Source organism: Onychomys torridus, chromosome 13 (assembly GCF_903995425.1).
Source record: "Onychomys torridus chromosome 13, mOncTor1.1, whole genome shotgun sequence".
Lineage (NCBI taxonomy): Eukaryota > Metazoa > Chordata > Mammalia > Rodentia > Cricetidae > Onychomys > Onychomys torridus.
In genome coordinates, this window is record NC_050455.1 from 25,454,727 (window position 1) to 25,476,931 (window position 22,205).

General features: G+C 51.7%; 2 protein-coding genes across 4 annotated transcripts in view; one reads left to right on the forward strand and one right to left on the reverse strand.

Moving 5' to 3' along the window:
* Window positions 1–12,396, forward strand: part of Psd2 (pleckstrin and Sec7 domain containing 2) — a 58,425-nt gene extending 46,029 nt beyond the window's left edge. For 2 of the 3 annotated variants that reach the window (XM_036204527.1, XM_036204528.1), the window contains 8 exons: window positions 795–885; window positions 2,672–2,715; window positions 3,686–3,876; window positions 4,048–4,118; window positions 4,496–4,653; window positions 5,405–5,549; window positions 8,617–8,760; window positions 10,356–12,396. In XM_036204527.1, coding sequence (XP_036060420.1) covers window positions 795–885; window positions 2,672–2,715; window positions 3,686–3,876; window positions 4,048–4,118; window positions 4,496–4,653; window positions 5,405–5,549; window positions 8,617–8,760; window positions 10,356–10,565 — 1,054 coding nt within the window. In that variant the 3' untranslated portion in view covers window positions 10,566–12,396. The remainder of the gene's footprint in view (window positions 1–794; window positions 886–2,671; window positions 2,716–3,685; window positions 3,877–4,047; window positions 4,119–4,495; window positions 4,654–5,404; window positions 5,550–8,616; window positions 8,761–10,355) is intronic. The other variant, XM_036204529.1, reaches the window with a different exon arrangement.
* Window positions 12,397–15,792: 3,396 nt separating this feature from the next.
* Nrg2 (neuregulin 2) overlaps window positions 15,793–22,205 on the reverse strand; it is a 181,680-nt gene continuing 175,267 nt past the window's right edge. Inside the window, exons 5-8 of the mRNA XM_036204530.1 lie at window positions 20,653–20,776; window positions 20,174–20,301; window positions 19,411–19,638; window positions 15,793–16,624 (exon numbers count right to left, since the gene is read on the reverse strand). Of these exons, the coding sequence (XP_036060423.1) occupies window positions 15,856–16,624; window positions 19,411–19,638; window positions 20,174–20,301; window positions 20,653–20,776 (1,249 nt within the window). The 3' untranslated portion in view covers window positions 15,793–15,855. The remainder of the gene's footprint in view (window positions 16,625–19,410; window positions 19,639–20,173; window positions 20,302–20,652; window positions 20,777–22,205) is intronic.

Below are 22,205 nucleotides of genomic sequence, written 5' to 3' on the forward strand. Positions count from 1 at the left end.
CAATCATTGAAGTGCTACCTAGGGCTTCTCCAACAGGGCTTCTCCAAGGATACTTTGAAAGTGTGAATGACAGGTGGTGGGCGTGGAAGCCTAGAGCCCTTCTGCTAGTGAGAGGTTAACAAAAGACAGAGTTTGGGGGCAGCCATCCATCCCCAGCTCTTTAGTTGTAGCAACGAGAACCTGATTCTCTTTGTGCCAACCCAGCTCACTGTGGATCACCCATATGTGCTGGTGGTAATTGATTTTTGATTTCATAAGACCAAAATCCTTACTTGACCTACTTTTGGGAGGTCTTCCTGACCCCACTCTGTGCAGGTGAGAGGGTAAGAATATGGTGGGATATACAGAGCTGCTCAGGCACCAAAAGGCCTGTGTTTAAGTCCTGGTGCTGAGTGAGCTTGGGAGAGTGGGTGAGAGCATGGGCTCTGGTGTCAGACACACTGGGCCCTTGCACTGCCTTTGCACACCACTTCACCTTCTCATGCTTCAGGCTTCTTACCTTGTCACAAGGAGATATGATAACTCATGTCCAGTACAATGCCCAGATCAGAGCAGGCACCTGGCACCCTCAGCTATCCAGAATTTGAGGAGAGCCTTTCATGTTGCTTGTGGATCAAATAGACTTTGAATGCAGAAGTGTTTTGTAAATCCTTGGAGATGAAGGAGTAGCCGGACAGTTTTGCATTCACTGCTGCTCACCATGCTGCCTCATCCTGTCTGGCTGGGCAGGGCAGGGGGTGTGGACCACACCAGCCTTCTTCCCTACTCTCAGGCAGAACTATTTCTCCATGACAGAACATTGGCAAGAAGATGTCCTGCCAGCAATTCATTGCCAACTTGGACCAGCTGAACGATGGCCACGACTTTGCCAAAGACCTGTTGAAGGTATTCTCTGCCGACGCCCTGCCCTGCCCCACATGAACGTCTGCCCCACTGCGTCTTGGCATTCTAGACCCCACAGCACTGCCCCCAGGGCCACACCACTCTGGGGCAGAGTTGGAGACTGCTTAGATCCTCAGCTGACTGCTCCGTCTTCTCCAGGAAAGACAGACAGTGAGGCTCTCTGTGCTCAGATTTTGGTGCACCAGTCATCACCATTTCTACCACAGCAATAGCCATTACTATCACCAGTTGTTACGGCTGCCACTCACCACCACCACCACACCATCAAACCACCACCACCAAACCACCACCACCATACTACCATACCACTATACCACCACCACCACCAAACCACCACCACCACCACCATACCACCACCACCACCACCACCACACCACCACCACCACCACCATACCACCACCACACCACCACACCACCACACCACCACCATACCACCACCACACCACCACCACCACCACCACCACCACCACCACCACACCACCACACCACCACCACCACCACCACACCACCACACCACCACACCACCACCATACCACCACCACCACCACCACCACCACCACTACCACCACACCACCACACCACCACACCACCACCATACCACCACCACACCACCACCACCACCACCACCACCACCACCATACCACCACACCACCACCATACCACCACACCACCACTACCACCACCACCACACCACCACCACCACCACCACACCACCATACCACCACACCACCACCATACCACCACCACCACCACCACCACCATACCCCCCCTCCCACCATCACCATAACCACAGGGAAAGGCTCACTCCTTCCTCCATCATAAGCAATGAAAGAAATTAATTTTCTTCTGAGGCTGAGGCCCAGGGTGAAGTTTTGGCCTTGGATAAAGAAGAGCAGGTTTATTTTGGGGTATGCATAGATGATGAGTTCATTTTTAGATAGTCTTTTCATTTCCTTATGGTGCTAGAAGGGATTGAATGGTGAAGCTAAGGGAAGATATGTCTAATTATTATGTGTGAGTTACAGAAACTGAAAGAGAACATTGTCTTTATCTCTTTTTGCTATAATTATCTATCAAGAAGTATCACCCTTCACCCATTCCACCCAGTGTTCCCCAAAGCTACTGCTTTTTTTTTTTTTTCCATGTAGCTCAGAATGGCCTTCAACTCACTATGCTGCCAAAGATGACCTTGAGCTTCTGGTCCCCTTGCCTCTACTTCCCAAGTGCTGGGGTTACAGGGATGTGCTTCTGTGCTGGTTTAATGTGGTCCTGGGCATCAAATCCACAGCTTCATGAACACTAGATAAGCAATCTATCAAATGAGCTACATTCCCAGCCCTCCAAACACTCATATATACCAACCACTAATCCATTCTGACACCCATCCATTTACTTCCCAACATCCCATCTATCTACCCATCCTGTGACATTCTAAACTTTGTGTTGAGGATTCAGTGGTGAACAAGAGAGACATTATTGACCTTGGGAAGCTTGCAGCCTCCTGGCTAGACAGACAGTAATGACTGTATAACGAGATATCACCCATCCATACACCCACCTAGCCACTCATTTATCCGTCAACTGACATCACACAAATATGAGTCAAGTTGTGGTACCCAACTCAGGGTCTTCTGGCCAGGACGGGCCTAGAGAGGGGTCCGGGCCTTCTATTAAGGCCTATTACAGCTGCATTGCGGACAGACATGGGGATGTCTCTGACTCTACACCTGAACTACTTTCTCTCTCCCTTTTCTCTGCCCGGATTCAGACACTTTACAACTCCATCAAGAATGAAAAGCTGGAATGGGCCATGTGAGTAGTGATCAAGGGTATGGGTGTGTAAGATTGGCGCTCAGGAGAGGGAGTGGCTGGACATACAGACCACTCTCCATGGTGCTGATTTATCCTGACCCAGGCCCCTGACAGCCCCTACCCAGTCGGCAACACCCTTACCGGTTCATTTTCTGACTGGATTACAGGTGTGCAAAGTTTACATTGCTGTAGAATAGATCCAACCATGAATTTAGTTCTATGAGTGTCTGTGACTGGCTTTTTCTGTACTGAGGATACTGTGGAGTTCCCAGTCAATGACAGCTTTCTCCCTTTCGGGAAGAAGGAAGGCAGGAGGCACAGGTCTCCTACAGCACTAGCAGTAGGAAGATGTTTGTGCTTTTGGCAGTGGGAAGGAGCGAATGCTCCAACTTCTTCACCTACAAAGGCTGTGCACAACCATCAGCAAAGAGGGATGGAGGTGTTGCTGGTTGGTGAAGTTGTGAGAGGCTCTGGAGGGAGCCCCATAGCTTAGCTCCCCAGAGAAGATTGTGCCTTTGGATATGTGTGGAGGCCTAAGTCTCGGGGACCCTAACCCTGCAGAGAACTGGCACTATCCTCCCAGGGCTCCCATGGGAGGCTGGGACTTCAGGGGCTTGCCCCATGGTTCTACTATTCCAGCATATTGGCATGGCTTGTGCAACAGCCTCTGTCTGCAGGGGGCTAGTGCTCCTGGGGCTGGAGAGGAGAAGGAAGGTTGGCGGAAGGAGACCTGAAGAAAGTCTCCAACTCTGTGCTAAAGGTGAAGGTTAGCTCAGAGACCCTGAATCAAAGAATGGACATGGAAGGTCAGGACTGAAGATGAAGGGGAGGGGTCAGATCCCTGGAGCTGTATTCCGGAATCGTTTGTCTCCAACCTTGATACCAGAGGGGTGGCTGATGGGAAAGGCTGCGGCAAGGGGTGGGGGCAGGGCCCCTCAGGAGGTGGCTCTCAGGTCTGGTACCTTCCTAGTGATGAGAATGAGCTGAGAAAATCCCTGTCCGAGCTGGTGGATGACAAGTTTGGGACAGGCACAAAGAAGGTGACTCGGATCTTGGATGGTGGCAATCCGTTCCTGGATGTCCCGCAGGCTCTCAGCGCTACCACCTACAAGCATGGCGTGCTGACCCGGAAGACTCATGCTGACATGGACGGCAAGAGGAGTGGGTGTCAGGCTGGGGAAGGGGCCTGGGGGGGATGCTGGTGTGGGAGGGGCCCACCCTTGGCCATCCCTTTGGGGACACACATGAAGGTGGACATGCAGGGGGTGACAGGGTAGGAGTTACTGAGGCAGAAGGTTGCAGTCACACTACCTGTGCCTTTCCCCTCCTCAGCACCCCGTGGGAGGCGTGGCTGGAAGAAGTTCTATGCGGTGCTCAAAGGGACCATCCTGTACTTGCAGAAGGTGAGAGGGAAGGAGGACGCTTCAGCCTTACCTAGAAGGGGCTTGCTCAGTCTCATCCAGCCCCTGCCTGTGGTACCCAACTCAGGGTCTTCTGGCCAGGGCAGGCCTAGAGAGGAGTCCGGGCCTTCTTCTATTAAGGGTCTGACCTGGACTCACTCAGGAGCTTTGAGGGTTTTGGGAAATGGTCTCCGAAATGCCAAATGGATTAGTGTTAGGCCTCGGGGGCAGAGTGGGATGTGAGTGGGGAGTCCATGGAGTGACTCTTGTTGGGGGTCTAGGAGGGTAGAGGTAATGCAGGGCAGAGTGAGAGGGAGATAATGATGGAATGTGTGGGGCAGTAAGCCACAGCCCAGAGTGACACACCGTACCTCACTCAGGATGAGTACAGGCCCGACAAGGCTCTGTCTGAAGGTGACTTGAAGAATGCCATCCGTGTGCACCATGCTCTGGCCACCAGGGCTTCTGACTACAGTAAGAAGTCCAACGTGCTCAAGCTGAAGACGGCAGACTGGAGGGTCTTCCTCTTCCAGGCACCGTAAGTAGGAGCGGAGCCGGGTCAGTCCCGCGGGCTCCACCCTCTTGGCCTCAGGGCGCACACCTCAGCTGCCTGTGCTGACAGCCACAGACTTGGTGTGTCTGCTTCAAGTCTTCCAGAGCAGCTGTTCTCAGTGTGGTCCTCTCTGCCACCTGGAAGCTGGGCAGAGGCACCACCTCTTTGCCCCATCTTAGGCCCACAGAGTCAGGCTGTGTCCGAGAAGCCTGCAGGGGCTGCAGGTGCATGCTGGAGTCCTGAAGGTTGGCATGATGGACCCCGCCTCAATCCGTGACAGAGACTCAGAGGGTGTTGGGGAAGGGCTCCCTCTACCTTTGACCTGTAAGGCCTACTCTGCTGCACCCCATCCTCTGTGACTAGAAATGGGGTTTTCACATATCAGACAAGCTTCCCATGAAGGAGACTAGTATGTGAGGACTGGGGACCGAGTGGGCACGCTGGGCAGAGGTTTGTTCACTGCAGCTGACCCTGGGGTGCATGGGCTCTAAGAGACATCAGTCCAGACCGGAGCAGGTTTATTTCGTGGGAATTCAGATGGGAGTCCCTATCCGGTTCTGACCAGGCTCATCCACCCAGCTGCCCACTCTCACCTCCTTCTTCCTTCCTGGCCTTGCCTTGGTACTAGGGCCTTCTCTGCCAGACTTCCTACTGAGTACTGGCTGCCAGGTGAGAGGAGGGCTGCAGGTCCTATCGTGAGAACCTGGAGCCCTTTTATGTTATCGTTTGTCCCCAGGAGCAAGGAAGAAATGCTGTCCTGGATCCTGAGGATCAACCTCGTGGCTGCCATCTTCTCCGCACCTGCCTTCCCAGCAGCTGTCAGCTCCATGAAGAAGTTCTGTCGACCCCTGCTGCCCTCCTGTACCACTCGCCTCTGCCAGGTACAAGCTCCTGGCTTAGGCTGCTGGCCTCCGCTCAGCTCTTTCTCTGGGTCATGAGGCCCTGGGCTGAGGAACACCAGGGAAGGAGAGATATTCTACCACTCCATCCCCCACTCACAGGTGGGAAGATGGAGACCCCCCCAGACATGGCACACAGAGGCCAGACAGTTCTATGATGAGTGGCATGGGCAAGCTTCCCTGACAGAGGCAGTGTAGCTGTGTGGGTCTGTGGCGTGAATTAAGAGGCTGTATGTGGCAAAAGGATAGGCGAGACTTGGCTAACCCTTCATCCAGTGCTCTATTTGATTGTTTCAAGATTTATTTTGTGTGTGTGTGCATGTATGTGTGTGTACATGTGCATTTATGCATGTGCACGTTTGTATGTGTGTGCACATGCATTTGTATGTGGCATGTATGTGCACATGTGTGTATATGTTCATGTGTGCATTATGCATATGTGTGCATGTGTGTGTATGTCACATCCTGCTTAACATAATCTTTAGTTCTATCAATTTTCTTTTCTTTTCTTTTTTTTTTAAAGATTTATTTATTTATTATGTATACAGTATTCTGCCTTCATGTGTCCCTGCAGGCCAGAAGAAGGCACCAGATCTCATTACAGATGGTTGTGAGCCACCATGTGGTTGCTGGGAATTGAACTCAGGACCTCTGGAAGAGCAGTCGGTGCTCTTAATCACGAGCCATCTCTCCAGCCCCCTCAATTTTCTTAAAATGACACAGTTTCATTTCTATTTCAAAATGTATGTATAGTGCGTATGTTCCTGTGTGAATTTATCTGTACCACATGTGTGCAGGTGCCCACAGAGGCCAGAAGAGGGCATCGGATTCCCTGGAATGGGGTAACAGGCAGTTGTGATCTGCCACCTGGTGTGAGTGCTGGGAACTGAACCTGGTTCCTCTGGAAGAGCAGTAAGCGCTCCTAACTGTTGAGCTACCTCTTCAGCCCCCATTATTTCATTCTTTACAACTGAATAAAACTTCACATGTGTATACACTACATTTTCCATATCCATATCCATTCATCTGTTGATAGACAGCCAGGCCGACTCTGTCACTTGGCTCTTGGGAACAGTGCTGCAAGACGCATGGGTGTGCAAGTATTGCTGAGGTGCGCTGACTTGGATTCCTTTGGGTGTAGTCCCAGGAATGGTACAGTTGGAGCATATGGTAGCTTTTTTTTTTTTTTTTAATTTCATTTATTGTTTTGTTTGTGTATGATGTGTTGGGGGTGGGGCACACATGGCATGGTATGTGTGGATGTCAGAGTCTGGGCCCTCCTCTACCTTTACATGGGTTCTGGGATCTAATTCAGGTTATTAGACTTGTTCAGTAAGCAGATCACCCACTGAGCTATCTCTTGGCCTCCACTACTTTTAGTTTCTTGATGATCTTTCATCCACAGTTTCCTCAGTAAATGTACTTACTAATTCACAGTCCATCCACAGTGTGTGAGGGTTCCGTTCCTCCAGTCTTCACAAGCTTTGTGTTCCACTTTTCCTATAAAACATTTTTTGAGACATTTTTTATTTTATTTTATGTGTATAGGTGTTTTTCCTGTGTGTATGTCTGTGTCCCATGCATGTGCCTGGTGCCTGCAGAGGCCAGATGAAGGCATAAGATCTCCAGGAACTGGGGTTGCAGACGGTTGTGAGCCAACATGTGGGTGCTGGGAATTGAACCCAGGTCCTCTGGGAGAGAAGCCAGCACTCTTAACCATGGGGCCATCTATCTAGTTCCTATTTTTCACTTTTTAGAAACAGTCCAGTATTGACATTTGTCTTAGGGTCACTATGGCCGTGATGAAACACCATGACCAAAAGCAATTTGGGGAGGGCAGGGTTTATTTCCCCCACAGTTCCATAGAACAGTTCATCATCAAAAGCAGCGAGAGCAGGAACCTGGAGCAGGAGCTGATGCACAGGCCATGGAGGGGTGCTGCTTATTGGCTTGCTTCCTGTGGCTTGCTCAGACTGCTTTCTTATAGAAGCCAGGACCCCCAGCCCAGGGAAGGCATCACCCACAATGGGCTGGGCCCTCTTCTATCTAATTAAGAAAATGCCTTACAGCTGGATTTTGTGGAAGCATTTTCTCAGTTGAGTTTCCTTCCTTTTAGATAATTCCACGTTGTGTGGAACAGATGTAACACTATCCAGGATGATATTCTTTTTTATCTTTAAATAGCTTAGTTATATTGCTATGAAAACCCCATCTTACTAATGCTACAGATTCTCAGGGTATTTTGGACAGGAAAGGATAAAGGATGGACCAGAACTTGAGAACAGAGGGCTGGGGACCTGCAAACTTCCTCCTTCAGCCATTGGCCCCTTTCTATCAGGGCCTTTATTTCTCCACAGAGCTTCAGGACATTCTGTGTCTGTATGAAGCTTCTCTGTGTGTGTGTGCACAGTGAACACAGACACACACCACACACACACACACACACACACACACACACACACACACACATCACATGAGCACATGTATGCCCACATGCACCCCTGTATGCCTGTATCACAGGTGTATCCACACATCCATGCATGCAGATTGCTCAAAGGGCCTCCTCACTGTGATGAGTAGGGTGTGTGTGCTCTGGCCTGTCAGTGACAAGTCTACTCAGGTGTGGTCTGGATCTGCAACTGTCATGTGTATTTGAGAATGGTTGTGGGACGATGTATGTGTTACATAGAAGTAGGGATAACTGGGGGCCAGGCTGACCCTTGAACCGGCATGCTTGGGTGCACATGTGGAATTCTATGCAAGGGGCTGTAGTGGTGGTGTCTGTTTCCCAGTGTGTATACTCACATGCACATGCTCTCTTATCTCCTGAGCCTGCGGGGCACTGAGGAGGGTTGATGTCCCTGTGAGGAGGGAGGAAACAGGAAGCTGGGAGGAGCCTTCACATCTAGAGCCTACCTCTGCACCTATGCATGAATTTGAGAACTCTGGTCAGCACCGATTTCTCTTTGGCGAAGCTGCTTCCAGGGGGACTGGGCTAGCCCACCCCTGTGACATTCCAGACCTCACAGACCTGGGCTTGTCTTTGCAGGAGGAGCAGCTGCGGTCTCATGAGAATAAGTTGAGGCAGGTGACTGCAGAGCTGGCTGAGCCCAGATGTCATCCAGTGGAGAGAGGCCTCAAGTCCAAGGAGGCAGAGGAATACCGGCTGAAGGAACACTATCTCACGTTTGAGGTAGGTCTTGGGAGGTGCATGGCAGAGGTCAAAGCTGGGGCCAGAGGAGGAGGCCAGCTCCCACCCTCCACTTCCTGCCATCAACACCAACATGTCAGGGACTCTAGTTTGAGACTCTCCTATTGTGGGACTCTCTTAGGCAGGTGTAAGCCACAGTGTCCTGTGGTTAGTCTTGCACACTCTGGCTGTCAAATATTGATCAGTTTCGCCTATGCCTGGGTCTCTCCAGGAGCCCCTAACATCTACTCTACAATGTAAAAATAGATCTGACAGCAACTGTTGTGGGCTTGCTCAGGGTGAGGCCTGGCTCTCTTCCCTTCCTTGCATGGGCTGAGTTCACCTTCATGTCAACGCTGTGAAAGGGTTTCTATAACTGTACCCATTTGTCAGAAAGGTAAACTGATGCTCAGAGAAGGCAGAGCACTGGCCTGAGGTGACATACGTAGGAAGAACAGGACCCAGGGTCCTAACCAGGTGATGGCTGTAACTCTGGCATCTGAGTCCTCTCTTCCTTGGCTCGATGTGGGTGGAGAGGACATGGGCAGAACTTGGGGAAAAGGCTCCCCTGATGGTGGAGAAGGCCTGAGGCTCAGAGTCAAGGTGCTCAGACACTGCTAGGTCCCCTTCCTAAATGTTGATAGCAACTTACATCCCTTTTAAGGTGTTTATGAATACGCCCATTTCTTCACCCCCTTACCAACACTGGGCATTTGGAAATGTTTTAGTCTTCATTGACCTCACAAGTTTAACAATCATTGTCTCATTACTATTTTAATTTACATTTTTATGTTATTAGTTAAAAATATTTCTTTTTATTTATGCGTGCCTGTGTGCATTCTGCATACTTGTTTGTTGATGCCTGTGAAGGCCAGGAGAGAGGATCAGATCCCCAGGTGCTAGAGTTACAGGCGGTTGTGAGCTACCTAATATGGATGCTGAGAACTGAACCCAGGTCCTCTGCATGAACGGCAAGCTCTCTTAACTGCTGAGCCATCCCTTTAGCTCCCAGATTTTTAAAATTGTAATTGTGGCAACACATAGCACATTGCGCCCTCTTGATTGCCTTTAAGCATGTGGCTTTCTTCACATTGCACCAATCTCCACACTTCTCTATCTCCCCAAAGGGAAGCTCTGTGCTCATTAAATATAATTTCCTTATCCTTCAAAGCACAGAAGTTTTAAATATCAATGCAGTCCCAGTTGTCCATTTTTGCCTTAATATATCTAAGAAATCCTTGACAGTATTTGGATTTTCAAGGATAAGTGAGAAGCTGGGCGTTGTGGGGCATGACAATAATCCCAGTACTCAGGAAGCTGAGGCAGGAGGATCACTGCAAGTTCAAGGTCAGTCTGGTTTGCAGTGGTTCCAGGCCAGCCAGAGATACATAGTGAAATAAAAAATTCATGAGTGAGATTTATGTGTACGTAGCCTGCCTATCTTTTATTGGCTAGTCTATTTCCTTTTCCTAGATTACAAGAGCTTCTGCATACCCAGAAGGCTGTGCTTTGCTACTAGTTTTCTGAGATGGATCCCCCACCTACTTTGTCACATCTCTTTTGACTTTGTTTTTGGCTTTTGTCTGCCCTTTTCCTAGAAAAGCCGCTATGAGACCTACATCCACCTCCTGGCTGTGAAAATCAAAGTAGGCTCAGATGACCTAGAGCGGATTGAGGCCCGGCTGGCTACTCTAGAAGGGGATGACCCAGCTCTCCGGAAAACACACTCAAGCCCTGCCCTTAGCCTGGGCCACGGGCCTATGACTGGCAGCAAAGCCACAAAGGATGCCTCTACGCCTGATACTTAGCTGGTGTGGCTGTGCAGGTCCTGGAGGCAGGCAAATGTCCCCAGAGGGGTCAGTGAGCACAATTCCAACCAGAGGCTGCTTGAACCAAGCTCCAGGCAGTTGACTGGTAACCAGAGGGGTATGGAGAGCCTTGTGATCAAGGAGATACCATTCATGATCACATTCTGGGTCACCTCTGGCCTAGAATCTCTCCTAGCCCTGGCTGCCCCTCAAGTCATGGGACCTTGCTTTGCAGGTCAGACATGCTCTAGGGCTGCCAACTGGAGAAGTCCGTCTCTGTTGCTTCCCCAGGTCCTTTCTCATCAAGCTTCTCCCTCATCTGGTATTTGTGAGGATGGGTTTGAACTCTGGGTCTAAGTTTGGACACCTACCCTGAGTCTTTCCTCTCAGTTGACCAGCATCAGGTCTATGGGCCACCAGCAACACCTTCTCCTTTCCTTTTTCCCAGCAACCTTTGCAACTGGTCCAGTTCTTCTGCCTCACATTACAATAATCTGAGGCCTAACCTCCACTCAGTGCCAAGCCGATTCCACTGACATGTGTGTTCACCTTTCCTTTTATCCACTGAGGCCTCTCCTGTCTCTTTTTTATATGGACACAAATATATATATATATGTAAAGAACTCATTTAAAGGAAGTTTGAGAACTACTACCAACTAGAGGATGAAATCAGATGAAGGAAAAAGGTCATCTCAGAGCTTGGCCTGCTAGGAGGAAGCCTGCTATGGATCCTCTGCCACCCTGGCACTCTGGATGAAAAGATGAAAGCCCTCTGTGTTTTCGCCTTTTCCTCTTCCAGCTGACTTGTGATTCACAGTCGATTTTTCCAGTTGATGCTTTTGGACTAAACAGGATATGCATGTCACCTCCTCCGTCCCAAGGATGTCCTGTGGGGTGATGGCTCAGGTGCACACCTCTGTTTGGTTGGCTCTTCTTGTGAATGCTGCCAAAGTCTCTGAGCTCCAGTGTGGCCTCTGTGCTGACCTACTGGCAGGAATGAAGGACATGCTACCTTGCGGAGCACCATCTGCCAGCAAGCCCAGGCTGGATGATGGAGTAAGGTGGAGGAAGCTGTTCATTCATGGTCTTGGGGAGGAGGTGGAGTGGCAAGTTTAAAAAAAAATTTTTTTTAAGTGAATCAGAAAGGCTTAGCTAAGGACATAGCTGAGAATAGAGACACATCACAGGTTGACATCTTTTAAACCTTGCATCACATGGACCAACAAGTGAGTTGGGGGGGGGGACGTCCCTCTCAACACAGCTACCGGTGAGCCCGTCTTTCCTATTGTTTGGCCAACAGTTTGACCTCTTTGGTGACATAAGCCTTGCAACGAAGCGCCTAACATTTAAGGCCCACTCCCATTGGATGTGGGGAGCTGTGAGTACGTGGAGAGGCATGAGGGGTTTTAAATCCAAATTGTTTAAATTGGATTAGCTGAAGTGTGTATTATAACCAAACCATCTGGCCCTTTTGTTTTGCTCAGGGGAGTAAATGCTCATTTGAATGAGATCAGAAAGGCCATTTAGGCCAGTAAAGAGATCTCAGTCCTTTGTCCAGCTGCCTGAGGGTCCTTTGATTTTCAGGCCAGGGTCTCACTCTCTGTGTCCTGGGGTGGGGGCGACGGCAGAGGTGCAAGCTCATTAGCCACACGCAGGTTTCCCCAAACACTAGTCATGCTTCCCATCAGTAAAGACAGTTTTTAGTTCGCTTCCTTAATTGTATAATTCTTTATTTGTAAATTATATACATGTACTACTGTACTAAAATATTATGTACATTATAAAACATACACAAAAATAGAAATTTAAAAAAAGATGAGATGAAAATAAATCTAAATCAAAGTTCTAATATTTTTTTCCTGCCTTCTAAGAGACCATCACGTTCCTCTTTCCTAACCATCACCCCTAACATGCCCATAAGGATTAGTCAAATCCAGGGCCTGACAAAATGCAGTAAGTGGTTTGCTCCATCTAGAGGTCCTGGGAAGTTGTCCAGGGTTCAGGAACTCCTCCTGATAGCTAACTCTTGACGATAGCCTTCGACCTCCTCAGTGAGGGACAACCATGTGCCATCCACTGTTGCTGGGCGCTAGGGATGGTGGTTAAAGAGGTCAGCTCCCTGTCTTCATGGGTCTCACAGTTACGGGGGAGTCTGGGTGAGAAGTGGTTAGCATTGCCACTGAGGAGTCTGAGAGGGGCTTGGGAGAGACACTAAAAGTGATACTATAAAGTAAAGAATTTGGGGAGCAGGGAAGAGGATTTTGACCTAGGAAGCTGCCTGAATGTCCTGAGTGTTCCACGGGACAGGGTGGTGGAAGGGAAGTTGATTAATGTGATTGCTTCCTGAAAGGCCACACACTCAGTTTCCCCCAAGGCTGAAACCTAAGAGGCAGGGTGGGCAAGAGGGTCTCTATGGTCAGGCATGCTCCTGAGGCTCAACCATACATGTCCATTGACTAGGTGGCTGATGCCATGAGGAGAGAGCTCAGGAACTAGGTTAAGTTCTGGCCTTGGACTCTTGGCAGGTATCTTAGAATCCAGGGCAGATGCTGAGGGAACAAAATGGGGTCAGGTACAAGTTCACTAAGTGGTTACTTGAAGTCAACCGGGGTCATATACAGATAGGAGAATTCATCTGAGTCATAAAGGTGGTTTCTGAATGAAAACCCAGAAGGCAGCGACTTCAAGCCCTCCCAGGGGCTAGGTGAGGGCTCGAACCTGGATCGGAATAAGATCGGACCAGAGGGTTCACCAAGTGGTTATAGCAGTGAATTTGGGGTCCCATAGAGATCAGAGGTCACACATAAGGATTATGGCCCTAAGAAAGCTCTCAAGACAACAGCAAATGATAGCAGAGGGATCTAATGAGATCATCTGCTGGGGCCTGGAAGAGGTCCATGATCTACAAGTTTGTATAACATCCAGCCCAGTAATTTTTCTTTCATTTTTTTTCTCCTTTGTAATACGTGTCCCCTCAACGAATATAATGACTTTATAAATTTAGACTTTTCTTAATCATCACCTCATGGAGTTTTTGCCACTTTGTGATTCAAGGTTTCGAGGCTCAGGATTCTGTCACCACCCCCTTCAAGGTAGCCATGGTCCAGCCATCTGTCAGGAGCAGTGCTGGGCCCATCCATCTGCATGTGGCCACCACAGCAACTCGCTGAGGGATACAGTTGCTTCCTCACCTCTCCCGAAGCAGCAGCTGTGGTTTGGAGAAGGCACAGAGCTAGTGAGGGCCAGAGCTGGCTCTCAATTCCGTCCCTCTTGTTGCTCTGTGCCCCTGGGTCCCACACCTCTACCAGTATCTGTCTAGTTCCATGCTGGGCCATTGGAGAATGTGTATAAGTGTACACGAACGTGTTATAAGTGTACACGAATGTGTACACGTTCACCTCAGCTCTTTGGAGAGAAGACTTCAATTCCAGGAGGCTGGAATCTTGCTTCCTGGTATTCTAGGTAGCTGATGAGAAAGACTCTTCACCCTGGACTCCATCTGCCTCCTCCATGCCTGAGATCAGACCTTCATCAGAGCTGCAGGTTTAGACATGCCCTGCCTCTGAGGGGGTTTAAATCGGGGAAAGAGCAATACCCTGTGGGCTTCGAAGCTGCAGCTGTTCTGGTCCTTCTGGCAATGAGGGTACCCATTATACTGTCTTACATGTCCAGACTCTGCCTGTGACGTGCCTGAGGCCCCAAGGGTCATCCTTACCTCCGCTGCCCCAGTGCCAACCCCACAGCCCTTTCTTCCCTCTTCACCCACCTGGGCAGAAAACCGTTGCCTCAATCCAGCTCCCTAGCTCCAGGGCAGGGACTGGGCCAGAGTTCTGAGGCTGAGTGTAAAACACAACAATTTGCGTCAGTCCCTTGGCTGGGTTCCCCAGCACCCAGGGGGACATCTTATAAATGATTTGGAAGGAAGACTTGGAGCAGGTCCTTGGAGCTGGGGCCAGCGGAACTGGAGAGAGGGTCACTTCCGCTCAGGGACTGCCCTGGCCCTCTCCAGTCTTTATTCAGTACCCATGTGGCTTATCCCAGGTCCTGATTCTATCTACCCTCCTCACCTGGGGCCAGGTACACACAGTCAAACAGGAGTTATTTCTGATTTTATTTATAATATAAAAATGTTCAAGTGTCAACAGTCAGGTGTTTGGACATGTTAGGATTTCCCGTTTGTTCCTGTTTGGGATTTTTTTTTTCTTGTCTGTTTTTTTTTTTTTTTTTAGACAATTGCCATTTTTGACAAATTAGCATTGGATCCAGTTGTGAGGGCCAGGGAGGGCAGGACTGGAGGATGGAAGTCATAGGTGGGGTGGGGTCTGGGCTGTGAGGACATGGTGTTACTTTATTGCTAAAAGGGGAATCGAATACACTGTCGGAGTGGCTCTTCTGGGTCCCAGCGTGACCATGCATTCAATCTAAAGAATCTGAAATGCAAAGGACATGCAGGCGTAAAATAGAAAAGACGACCTGTAAACAAAGGTGCTGCAGAGGACAGAGGGTGTCCTGGAGGCCGCAGGGGAGGAGGAGCCGTGAAGGTTGGGCCCCTGGTAGAGCTGCCCCCTCCCTAGGCCGGGGGCTGGTGGGGAGACCGCCTTCTCTGTCCTCTTTCCCTTTGCAGCTGTGAGGAGTGGGGAGGACCCCTCTCCATTCTGGTTGCTGTAGTGGGGGGCCTGTGTCTCCCCCTGGAAGTAACCCGACCTCAATTCCAGCTGGAAGCTTAGGATCCCTGCTCTCTCTGCCCAGGACTCCAGATCTGGGCTGGGGAAGATACAATTCTGCCTTGTCTTCGTGTTCTTCCTCACTGTCCACGACCCTCAGGGACACTAGAACCTCGGCCTGTCTCTTCTTTCCCTGCCTTTTCTCACCCCCACTGGTTTGGGATCCTACAAGCGTCCACCCCCACCCTGCACCCCAGACGACTCTCCAGGAGCCCCAGATTAGCGTACAGCAAAAGGCACCACAATATAGGTTTCTATTAAAGAGTCAAAAAATTGGCCCATCTCTCTTTTTTTTTTGTTGTTGTTTCTTTTTTTTTTTTTTTCCGAAGCTGTAAATCAGGATGTTACATATAAATAGTTTCCCTATAAAAACGTCTTTGCCGTTAGCTAGTATTATAAGACAATTTTCTTTTTGCTAAAATGAAAATAAAACATTTTGTTATACTTTTTTCCTTTTTATAGAAAATAAAAATATTTTTATTTCTTTGTTCGCTCCTATTCCCTCTCCAGGCGGTGGCCTCCGCTCTCCTTGGAGACCTGGGGCGGGCGAGGCGGGGGTGGGGACCCTAGAGGGGCCCCGAGTCCTGCTTGGCCCTCGTGGGCGGCGCACGGCTGTGTCTGCTGCTGGCGCGCGTGCTGTGGCTGTCCAGGGAGTAGTAAGTCCTGCTGTCGGCCGCCGGGCACAGCGGCGGCGAGTCCGAGCGCAGCGCGTCGTGCGCCGCTCGCAGGCCGAGGAAAGGCGTGCTCTCGGCCGCCAGCGCCCCGTCCGCGTCGTCCGCGTCGTCGTCCGAGGCCGACGCCGAGCCGCAGCCCGAGCCGCTGCTCAACGACAGCGAGTCCCGCGCCGCGCGTGCGCGCTGCGCCGCCAACCCGTTGAGGCGCGAGCGCCGCCAGCGCCGCGGCCCCGCTGACGTCCTGCGGGACGCGCCGCGCGTGCGCGGCCGCGGCGGCGGCGGCGGCGGCGGCGCGCACTCCTGCGTGGTCTCGTACTCGTCGTCCTCCGGGATGCGGAAGGGGCTGGCGGGCAGGCTGCCCAAGCTGCCGCCCAGCGCGCAGGCGCTGCGCCGCGGTCCGGGCCCCGCCGCGGGGTAGTAGTAGCTGTCGTAACTGCGCTGCATGTCCGCGCCGGACCCCGGCCCAGGGCCGGGCGGCGCCGGGTGCCGCAGGAGCGGCTGCTGCTCCGCCAGGCGGTAGCTGATGGGCGCGGCGGGCGGCAGCGACACGGCGTGCGCAGAGTTGGGCGACGTGATCTCGAAAGTGGGCACCTGCGTGGCCAGCGAGTAGTGGAAGTCCACGGGCGAGAGGCGCGCGGGCGTGGTCAGGGCCGACACGTACCTGCGGGAGAGACAGAAGCGTGTGGGTCGGGGAATCTGGGTGCAGGGCCAGAGCTGCCAACCAGAAAGGACTCTGTCCGTTCAGTTTCCACGATCCCTCCCTCCCAACCGGAGATAACTATAGTGTTTACTCCAGAGTGATGCTGGACGATTTCAGAAATGTCCTAGGGAAGTACCGTAGCCCAGTGTCTGTCCTTCAGTAAGCGTCCGTAAGTGGTCATTTGCTGTGGGTATGCTCACAGTCTCCGGGGCATGCTCAGTTTGAGGTGTTTTACGTGTGGCCTCATCTATTCTGGAGAATTTGTGGGTGAGGGCCATACTATACAGGAAAAAGAGACTCAGACATTTAAGTGCCAAGGACGTAAAGACCCAAGATGTGGCTTGATCCGTTTTACATAATGGGCAAAATGTGGCCTGATCCATTCTTTCTGAATCAACTAACTCCCTGTTTCACCAAGACACCACTAGGTGTCTCTTCTTGGAGCGAATGACTCCCTGGTCCATGAAGGCCTGTTTTCCTACCAGTGTGAATCCTGGGTATTTATCCTTGGCATTTGAATCCCGATTAGGCAGACACTAGTAAGCCTAATTCCAGGAACCACTAGCCACCATCCAGAGAGTCCCCGGATTTGAGGTCACTGCTCTTGCATGGACGGTTTATCTATCCCAGGGCTTGGCTCGAATGAGGGAAATAACTTCTTGTATTGAAGCCAAAAAACGGCCACAGGGAAGTGACACTGGGTGGGCTCCTCAAGCCAGGGCAGACAGATAACAAGATAACACAGATCTCCACTCCCCTTACTTCTAGTTTGCTAATATATCCCCAGATGTTCCTTTTTGCTCTTCACAATCCCCCTGTGAGCCTTCGGCCTCATTGTCCACTTCAGGACAGGGATCACTCACCACCATGCCTTTCTTCCAGACTGCACTGCTGGGTACCTGACTGCTCTCTGGAACTGGCTCCCAGTCCTTACTTTCCTACAGAACTAGCGCACTGCCCCCTCCCCTTCCCCACATGCAGATCTAATTAGCTGCTAAGTCCTACTCACTCCCTCTCATGAGGCACACTCTCTGGTCTGGGCCCGCTGTTCTTTCTGGTCATGCCACCACCGTGGGGTCTCTTTCACTCTAGGAGGTTCCCAGAGCAAACAAAACAAAACTACCCCCCCTTCCAACCCAACCCAAACCAACCAAACCAACCAAACCTCAGCTCTGCTAAGAGATGCCCTTCCTATAGATCCACCCAGGCTCCACCTCCCAAGCAAGCAGAAGCCAAGGGCCCTTGACCTATCTCTGTCCCCAGCCTGCCTGCTGGGCTCCATGGCTCTTCACAGCCCACCCTCTTTCTCTTAAGCGTGCCCCTACGTGTTTCTCTTAGAAGAGCTGCAGCGAGACACCATGTCTGCAAAGCTTCCCTTCCCCATCTCCCTGCCGATGGTCTCCCATCACCTAGTGCCAGGGTTACCACTGATGACAACAGAGAGGCATGAATGAGGCGGAGCTCAGCACATTATCTTGGGGTCCTCCACCATCTACACTGAGGGGACAAATTTTGAGGCACCTGCCCCAGATCATGCAGATAGCGGTGGGGCTGGGCTTGGAGAGGAAAATCTGGGTGCTTCTTGGAGCCTGTAGCCGGAGCAGGTTTCTCTGCCCTAGTGTGGCGTCTGCGCTGAGCGTGCCAGTGGTTTGTCCCTCGCTTGGAATAAGAGCAGGTAGGCCACCTCTGGTGTGCCTGATCAGCCCAGGCCTGGCATAGAGTCGTTTGAGTCATTTGAGGTAGAATTTGCCACCCCCAACACCACCCACCCCCCCCCACCCCCCCCCCACCCCCCCCCCCGGTCCTGGAGCCTCTCCTGACATGGTATGCCTTCTTCTGCTTTCCTCTCACAGATCTAGCCTGCCTAACAGCCACTGGCAAGGGGATCAGGATGGGGTCTAGTTCCCAGGACTCCTGATGTGGAGTCAGGAAAGAAGGGAATTTCTTGTGTGTGTGTGTGTGTGTGTGTGTGTGTGTGTGTGTGTGTGTGTGAACATGTGTGCCACAGCAGGTGTATGGAGGTCAGAGGACAACTTATGGGAGTTGGCTTTCTCCTTCCACCTTGTGGATTCTAGGAATTAAACTTAGGCCACTAGGCTTGGAGCAATCTTGCCAGCCCCAGGGAAAGGACATTTCCTGGATCTTTTTTGTTTTTGTTTTTGTTTTTTTTTTTGGAGTTGAGGATCGAACCCAGGGCCTTGCATTTGCTAGGTAAGTACTCTACCACTGAGCTAAATCCCCAACCCCTCCTGGTTCTTACTTTATTGACTTCTCAGGATCCCAGCAATGCCTAGGGCCCTGGGACCCTTATGCTGCCGCTGACAGGCCCTGAGATCATTCTTGGCTTACGGCCTTGTCCATGGGTCAGTGCCCTTGAGAGTGACCTCTTTTCTTAGCCTCTTGTCTCCTTGATCTTGGTGTCTTTCTGTTTCTTTAGGTGATACTGGGAATCAGACAACCTTGGTCCTGGGTGTATGGATAGTCCAGTTTGCCCCCATGCTTCAGTACGGTTATTAATGCTCCCTAATGGGACAAACTATGTGGTCACTCTAGCCAGGATCTATTGCGCAAGATGCAATGCTAATCCCAGGGGACCACCGAACTTTTCTGAGACCTTGTTTGCCCAACAGAAATCCGGAAATGAGGCTCCTGGCAACGCCTCTGAGGCACCTGAAGGGTCAGCTTTGGGTTGGCAGTGGCAGCTTTCTAGCCAAGGAGGGGTTCAGTAAGGGGTGGTAGGAACTGACCTCTCACTGTGTGGAGAGTCTCGCAGGGAGTCTATGGAGTCGTGGTAGGGCGGCATGGCAGCCCTGCGCCGCTCCTCCTGGCTGTAGGCTGCCGCCCTCCGCGCCCGTGCCTCCACACATGCCGGACTGTTGCACTTGCTGGTGCCCACCGACGACAGCATGATGCCTGACTGGGAATCCGAGGTCAGGCTCTCCGAACGTTCCAGGCTCCACGTGTGGCTCTCATGTCTGGGAAAACCAGATAGGAGTGAGTTGGTAGGGTGAGGAAGGGCAGGCGGTCCTAACGCGGGTGTGTGGTCCCATGGCCACCCTGCCCTGGGCTCTTCATCCCATCCGTGTGTCCCTTAGGTCACTGTCCTCTCCACTCTCGGGGGATGTGGAGCGTCACAGGTCTTCAGCCCTGACCGTGGGAGAAGCAAGGCTGGGACCCTGTGGTTGGTGAGTTGCCATGTGGAGAGGCTCTTTTTCTCCTCTCACCAAAGTCCCCGAGCTGGGACGCTTCCACCCCCATGTTCCTAATCCATTCCGCAGGATCCCGGCCTCAGTGGCCAGCAGGCAAGGGCTCTATCGCACAGCGCTCTCCAAGGACGGAGGGCCCGGCCTTGTTATTTTTCCAGCTGTAGGGATTACTGATGGGCTTGTGCGGACAGGTTGCGCCAGTCCGTGGACTGTGACCCGTGCGCAAACACAGGAGAAGGCACCAAGTAGCCGTGGGTGGCTGAAGGACAAACTACGGGAGTCAGCAGGCCCTGGTGCCGCTGACCTGTGGCTGGAGGTGGGCGTGGCCGTGGAGCAGTGGTGAGAAGGTGAGCAGGAGTGACTCCCAGAGAACGTGGTCTCAGTTTCCCTCCGGATCACGTGGTCTGTGGCCGGCACATTTTTGGAGATGTACTGGGATAACAGACAGGAAGTTGGGAGGAGTTAGGGACGGAGACTAGAGAGAGGCTCCCTTTCCTGGTGGGGAGGGCAAGTGATGAGCACTGAGCTCTAGGTTAAGGGGTGACCCCCTCACTGGGTGAGATGTGACTCGATGTTGGGTCAGGGATGGCCCCAGACAGTCAGCTCCCCCCCCCCCCCCCCGCCCCCCAATTCTTCTTTATGGAAACGAGCAGCATGAAGCCAGGTCCCTGGTGAGGTGGTGTCTGGCACACAGGACTGACTTGAGTGGCATCCACCTTGGCCCCATCCTTGCAGTCCAGAAAGAGCTAAGGAGGTGGGGGCAGGTCTGGGAACACCACTCACATCTGCCATCTGGATCTCCTCAGGGTCCAGCCGAGGGTGGCTGGGCCCATTGGCCAAGCTCCGGTTCTGGTGGGCTGGACACATGTTCTGCCGGAGATGGTTATGCATCTGCCTCCGCTGTTTTCTGCACAGGGGAAGGATAGGTGAGCCTGGCATGGCTCCCCCAAAGGGATGAAATACCCTGGCTGTCCACTGGCCATAAAAAAGCCCATCAGTGACTCTCACACTGTGCTAGCCCCTCCCTCCCCCTCCCTCATTTGCTTAGTAATTGTTTTTACTGTGTTCCAGACACTGCTTTGGAACAGATGAGGTAAACATGGCCTGTGCTTCATGCAGCCTGGGGGCCACTTGGGGAGGTGGATAGTAAATACACAAGTAAATGAACAGTCACTTTCAGTGAAGTTTTACAAAGAAAATAAAACAGAATGCTATGACTCAGGAGCCAGGCCCGTGGGACTCCCGTATACTGACACATAATAAATGCTCAGTAAATTATATTATCATATGCAACTGTAATTATCAATCCTATGGCTCAAACCCTTCCCGGCCTTCTGCATTCTATCCCTCCCCCCCCAGGCTTGTCTCTTGCTGCCTCCCTCTCCCCAGCTGGCTGCTTCCTGGGACAGCATGCTTCTGATCCTGCGGCCTTCTGCCCTGCACTCCAGCCTCTTCACCCGGTCATGTCCTCTCTCCTTAGGCCCTAGCCTGAATGCCACTTCCTAGGCAACGCCCTTCTGCTCTCCAGCTGAGGATAGGGGCTTCAAAGTGGGTCTTGCTGGCCAGATATAGTGGAGGCAGGGGGATCTCTGTGGATCCCAGAGCAGTCAGGGCTATATGGTGATACCCTGCCTAAAAAAAACCAAACATGCTCTGAGAGCACTTGCTTGGAGCCCAGTCATGTGCTTACTGCAGTCATGAGTAAATGCAGGGCCCAGAACTGATGCTTCTTCTCTCAGTTTGTGGACTCTACTTTCTTGGGCTGAGTCCCAACCCCCTCCTTACTTCCCAGCCTTTCTGGTTCTGGTCCCATCCAAGATGCGCTCAGCAGGACCTTGGATCCCACCTGTAGGGCAGCAGGAGTCCAGACCCAGAGACTCAGTTCTGAAATGGTAACTCTGCCTAGGCTCATGTTCCGGGTCTAGACATGTTGCACCACCCCACTCTACAGTCTTCGTTGGCTCCATACCATCTGGAGCCTGGCACCAAGGTTTTATGGAAGCATCTGAATCCCAGATATCTTTAGTTTCTGCCCAATCTTTCTGGCCGTGGCTTTTTTTGTTTTGTTTTGTTTTGTTTTGTTTTGTTTTTTCGAGACAGGGTTTCTCTGTAGCTTTGAAGCCTGTCCTGGACTAGCTCTGTAGACCAGGCTGGCCTCGAACTCACAGAGATCCACCTGCCTCTGCCTCCTGAGTGCTGGGATTACAGGCGTGGGCCACTACCACCGCCAGGCCCTGGCTTTTTTGCTCTGAGCAGTCTGGGCTGCCCTCTCTGGCTTGTTTCTCAGTTTGTCCTCTTTGACATGACCTTGCCAGCTTCCCCAGCTGCTGCCCCAA